Raw genomic sequence first — 6,318 nt, forward strand, 5'->3', positions numbered from 1 at the left:
CACTTTTTCAAGTGTCGCACAAGCCCCACGCTCCAGTTTCCAGTTTTGTGCTGCCAGATTTGGGTGCACACACTTTCGCCATAATATAGCAAATGTATCTTCCTGAGCAAATTTCTTTCGAATCAGGCTTTTTGCTGAACTAACTGAAAAGATCCCCTTCAAGTCTGGCATCCAAACTCGACGATCATCACCTCCCAACAGTTGTGGAAATTCAACCAAATTGATCCCAGCGTTTAGTAAGTTATGCCGATGCAAATCTGGAATAACCCACTCGTTATTTTGAATTAAAGCGCTGACCATCATTGAACTGTCCAGCCCCTCTTCACCTATAATTTCAGCAATGCTAGAATAACCATACCAAATATCAAAGTATAAGGATGTAGAACGCCCATCACCTAGAAAAACTTTAGAATTCCGTTCCACCACATTATAAACTTGTTTAATCCTTGGAAGGATTGAAGATTTCATACCATACTTCTTGATTCTGCCCTCCCTTGTGGTGTACTTGGCGAAAAGAAAACGAGTCCATTTCTTCTTAGAAGACCGTATATTCCACCACAACTTCATGATAAGCGCCTTGTTAGTAAACCCCGGCAACGGCGATTTTTTTTTTGATACTAAGATTTTATCCATCGCGTGGAAGGATGGTTCGACTGTTGGTGTGTGAGGTGGTGGTCTCGTGTTCAATTCCCTGTGTGCTTACACGCTTTCATTTAAAAAAATGTATTTTGGATTATTTTTTCAACGAGCTTCCAGTTCTGCGCAAAAAAAATGTGAGGAGAGGAGAGAGAAAAACCATCTTTCTCTGGCGATTTTGAGTTTTCTTTCACATTTTTTGATTTTTTTTTCAACTTTGTTTGATTCAAGATGAATTTAACTTCGGTTACTAATCCAAATCTTGTCAAACCTATTTCTTTTGCTGATACGGTGAAGGGAAGGAAAACCCTAAACCCTACCACCATTGATTTATCAACGTTACCAAACCCTACTCTCAAAGAGGGAGAGCCGGCTCTGGAAATACCTACAGATCTGTTTCAAGAGGGATGCAAGCGCTTTCAACACAGTCTCATTGCGAGACTTGATTTTACAGGCCTGAAGTTCAGTGAGGTTAAACAAACCCTAATGGAGCAATGGAAGTTTTCTTCCATTCAACGCAGTTTTATTCCGATGAGTAAAGGTTTTTTCATTGTTAGGTTAACAACTGCAGCAGACAAAGAGATGATCCGTGGATCAAAATGGATGGTAAACCAACAGCAGTTACGGATGATTGACTGGTATCCGGGTTTCAATCCAGAGAAACAACGAACGTCCCATGCTGCTACATGGGTAAGATTTCTGGGTCTTCACATGGAGCTGTGGACTGAGAGATCTCTGTTGACGATAGGGAAAGCTCTCGGAACACCTATTGTGGTAGATCAAAGAACTCTTGGTCTTGAGTATGGCCATTTTGCTGCTGTGCTTGTCGATATAGATTTCTCTAAACATATTCCAGAATGTATTCATCTATCAGCTGGAGGGAGGAAGTTCTGGCAGTACATTGATATACAACATTATCCAAAATTTTGTTCCATATGTAACATTATTGGGCATGAGGATGATGAGTGCAAAAGGAAGCTTGCGAAGTCGCATCCTTCCATGGAATCTGAGAAACAACTGGTACGTACAGAGAAACCTGCAAAACAAGTCTGGAAAGAAGTGAAACATAGAAATTCAGGTAAAGAAAATATTGAATCAAATTATAATGATGTTGAAACAACTATTGTTGTGCTGAATGATGAGGAGAATGTTTTGGAGACAATCAAACAACTGGAAGATACCTTCATATTTTCTTGAATCAACATACATAGAAATGCAATTTTTACAAGACGTATTGCCTTGGAACATATTAATTGTAATTACAATACATTTTTCAAACTTTTTCTGTTAAAGATGAGTTTATCTAGTTTACAATTTAGTCTCAGAAATCAATTTCCGACTTATAACGAAATGTGTAGACTTTTTTGAGTTAACATATATAAAATTTAACATTTTTATGAACTCTTTCTTTTTGTGTTGGCTTTGTCTTTCTATTTGATTCAAGATAGATGAAATTTGTTAGGATTTGGATTAGTTTTGCATGGTGTTTCATTCTTCTTCTATTGTGAAATTTGACTTCCTTCATATTTTCTTGAATCAACGCACATAGAAATGCAGTTTTTACTAGACGTATTGCCTTAGAACATATTAATTGTAATTACAATACATTTTTCAAACTTTTTTTGTTAAAGATGAGTTTATCTAGTTTACAATTTAGTCTCAGAATTCAACTTCCGACTTATAACGAAGTGTGTAGACTATTTTGAGTTAACATATATAAAATTCAACATATTTATGAACTCTTTATTTTTGTATTGGTTTTGTCTTTCTATGTGATTCAAGATAGATGAAATTCGTTAGGATTTGGATTAGTTCTGCTTGGTCTTTCAACCTTCTTCTATTGTGAAATTTGACTTCCTTCATATTTTCTTGAACCAACGTACATAGAAATGAAATTTTATTAGAGGTATTACCTTAGAACATATTAATTGTAATTACAATATATTTTTCAAACTTTTTCCGTTAAAGATGAATTTATCTAGTATACAATTTAGTCTCAGAATTCAACTTCCGACTTATAACGAAGTGTGTAGATTTTTTTGAGTTAACGTATATTAAATTCAACATTTTTATGAACTCTTTCTTTTTGTGTTGCCTTTGTCTTTCTATTTGATTCAAGATAGATGCAATTTTTTAGGATTTGGATTAGTTCTGGATGGTCTTTCATCCTTCTTCTATTGTGAGATTTGACTTCCTTCATATTTTCTTGAATCAACATACATAGAAATGCAATTTTTACAAGACGTATTGCCTTGGAACATATTAATTGTAATTACAATACATTTTTCAAACTTTTTCTGTTAAAGATGAGTTTATCTAGTTTACAATTTAGTCTCAGAAATCAATTTCCGACTTATAACGAAATGTGTAGACTTTTTTGAGTTAACATATATAAAATTTAACATTTTTATGAACTCTTTCTTTTTGTGTTGGCTTTGTCTTTCTATTTGATTCAAGATAGATGAAATTTGTTAGGATTTGGATTAGTTTTGCATGGTGTTTCATTCTTCTTCTATTGTGAAATTTGACTTCCTTCATATTTTCTTGAATCAACGCACATAGAAATGCAGTTTTTACTAGACGTATTGCCTTAGAACATATTAATTGTAATTACAATACATTTTTCAAACTTTTTTTGTTAAAGATGAGTTTATCTAGTTTACAATTTAGTCTCAGAATTCAACTTCCGACTTATAACGAAGTGTGTAGACTATTTTGAGTTAACGTATATAAAATTCAACATATTTATGAACTCTTTATTTTTGTATTGGTTTTGTCTTTCTATGTGATTCAAGATAGATGAAATTCGTTAGGATTTGGATTAGTTCTGTTTGGTCTTTCAACCTTCTTCTATTGTGAAATTTGACTTCCTTCATATTTTCTTGAACCAACGTACATAGAAATGAAATTTTATTAGAGGTATTACCTTAGAACATATTAATTGTAATTACAATATATTTTTCAAACTTTTTCTGTTAAAGATGAATTTATCTAGTATACAATTTAGTCTCAGAATTCAACTTCCGACTTATAACGAAGTGTGTAGACTATTTTGAGTTAACGTATATAAAATTCAACATATTTATGAACTCTTTATTTTTGTATTGGCTTTGTCTTTCTATCTGATTCAAGATAGATGAAATTTGTTAGGATTTGGATTAGTTCTGCTTGGTCTTTCAACCTTCTTCTATTGTGAAATTTGACTTCCTTCGTATTTTCTTGAATCAACGTACATAGAAATGCAATTTTTAGTAGACGTAATGCCTTAGAACATATTATTTGTGATTACAATACATTTTTCAAACTTTTTCAGTGAAAGATGAGTTTATCTAGTTTACAATTTAGTCTCTGAAATTCCGACTTATAACGAAGTGTGTAGACTTTTTTGAGTTAACGTATATTAAATTCAACATTATTATGAACTCTTTCTTTTTGTGTTGGCTTTGTCTTTCTATTTGATTCAAGATAGATGAAATTTGTTAGGATTTGGATTAGTTTTGCATGGTCTTTCATCCTTTTCTATTGTGAAATTTGACTTCCTTCATATTTTCTTGAATCAACCTACATAGAAATGCAATTTTTACTAGACGTATTGCCTTAGAACATATTAATTGTAATTACAATACATTTTTCAAACTTTTTCTGTTAAAGATGAGTTTATCTAGTTTACAATTTAGTCTCAGAAATCAATTTCCAACTTATAACGAAATGTGTAGACTTTTTTGAGTTAACATATATAAAATTCAACATTTTTATGAACTCTTTCTTTTTGTGTTGGCTTTGTCTTTATATTTGATTCAAGATAGATGAAATTTGTTAGGATTTGGATTAGTTCTACATGGTCTTTCATCCTTCTTCTATTGTGAAATTTGACTTCCTTCATATTTTCTTGAATCAACGTACATAGAAATGCAATTTTTAGTAGACGTAATGCCTTAGAACATATTATTTGTGATTACAATACATTTTTAAAACTTTTTCAGTTAAAGATGAGTTTATCTAGTTTACAATTTAGTCTCAGAAATCAATTTCCGACTTATAACGAAGTGTGTAGACTTTTTTGAGTTAACGTATATTAAATTCAACATTTTTATGAACTCTTTCTTTTTGTGTTGGCTTTGTCTTTCTATTTAATTCAAGATAGATGAAATTTGTTAGGATTTGGATTAGTTTTGCATGGTCTTTCATCCTTTTCTATTGTGAAATTTGACTTCCTTCATATTTTCTTGAATCAACGTACATAGAAATGCAATTTTTACTAGACGTATTGCCTTAGAACATATTAATTGTAATTACAATACATTTTTAAAACTTTTTCTGTTAAAGATGAGTTTATCTAGTTTACAATTTAGTCTCAGAAATCAATTTCCGACTTATAACGAAATGTGTAGACTTTTTTGAGTTAACATATATAAAATTCAACATTTTTATGAACTCTTTCTTTTTGTGTTGGCTTTGTCTTTCTATTTGATTCAAGATAGATGAAATTTTTTAGGATTTGGATTAGTTCTGCATGGTGTTTCATTCTTCTTCTATTGTGAAATTTGACTTCCTTCATATTTTCTTGAATCAACGCACATAGAAATGCAATTTTTACTAGAGGTATTGCCTTAGAACATATTGATTGTAATTACAATACATTTTTCAAACTTTTTTTGTTAAAGATGAGTTTATCTAGTTTACAATTTAGTCTCAGAATTCAACTTCCGACTTATAACGAAGTGTGTAGACTATTTTGAGTTAACGTATATAAAATTCAACATATTTATGAACTCTTTATTTTTGTATTGGTTTTGTCTTTCTATGTGATTCAAGATAGATGAAATTCGTTAGGATTTGGATTAGTTCTGCTTGGTCTTTCAACCTTCTTCTATTGTGAAATTTGACTTCCTTCATATTTTCTTGAACCAACGTACATAGAAATGAAATTTTATTAGAGGTATTACCTTAGAACATATTAATTGTAATTACAATATATTTTTCAAACTTTTTCTGTTAAAGATGAATTTATCTAGTATACAATTTAGTCTCAGAATTCAACTTCCGACTTATAACGAAGTGTGTAGACTATTTTGAGTTAACGTATATAAAATTCAACATATTTACGAACTCTTTATTTTTGTATTGGCTTTGTCTTTCTATTTTATTCAAGATAGATGAAATTTGTTAGGATTTGGATTAGTTCTGCATGGTCTTTCATCCTTCTTCTATTGTGAAATTTGACTTCCTTCATATTTTCTTAAATCAACGTACATAGAAATACAGTTTTTAGTAGACGTAACCTTAGAACATATTATTTGTGATTACAATACATTTTTCAAACTTTTTCAGTTAAAGATGAGTTTATCTAGTTTACAATTTAGTCTCAGAAATCAATTTCCGACTTATAACGAAGTGTGTAGACTTTTTTGAGTTAACGTATATTAAATTCAACATTTTTATGAACTCTTTCTTTTTGTGTTGCCTTTGTCTTTCTATTTGATTCAAGATAGATGCAATTTTTTAGGATTTGGATTAGTTCTGCATGGTCTTTCATCCTTCTTCTATTGTGAAATTTGACTTCCTTCATATTTTCTTGAATCAACGTACATAGAAATGCAATATTTAGTAGACGTAATGCCTTAGAACATATTATTTGTGATTACAATACATTTTTAAAACTTTTTCAGTTAAAGATGAGTT

At 30.8% G+C, this 6,318-nt stretch overlaps 1 protein-coding gene across 1 annotated transcript; it reads left to right on the forward strand.

Annotated features, from left to right (window-relative positions):
* The first annotated feature begins 867 nt into the window (after nt 1-867).
* On the forward strand, nt 868-1,833 carry LOC113295585. Its single transcript, XM_026543917.1, has one exon. It carries the CDS (start codon nt 868-870, stop codon nt 1,831-1,833), a length of 966 nt encoding a protein of 321 aa, XP_026399702.1.
* Nucleotides 1,834-6,318: the final 4,485 nt, after the last annotated feature.

This window comes from Papaver somniferum, chromosome 7, assembly GCF_003573695.1.
Source record: "Papaver somniferum cultivar HN1 chromosome 7, ASM357369v1, whole genome shotgun sequence".
NCBI lineage: Eukaryota > Viridiplantae > Streptophyta > Magnoliopsida > Ranunculales > Papaveraceae > Papaver > Papaver somniferum.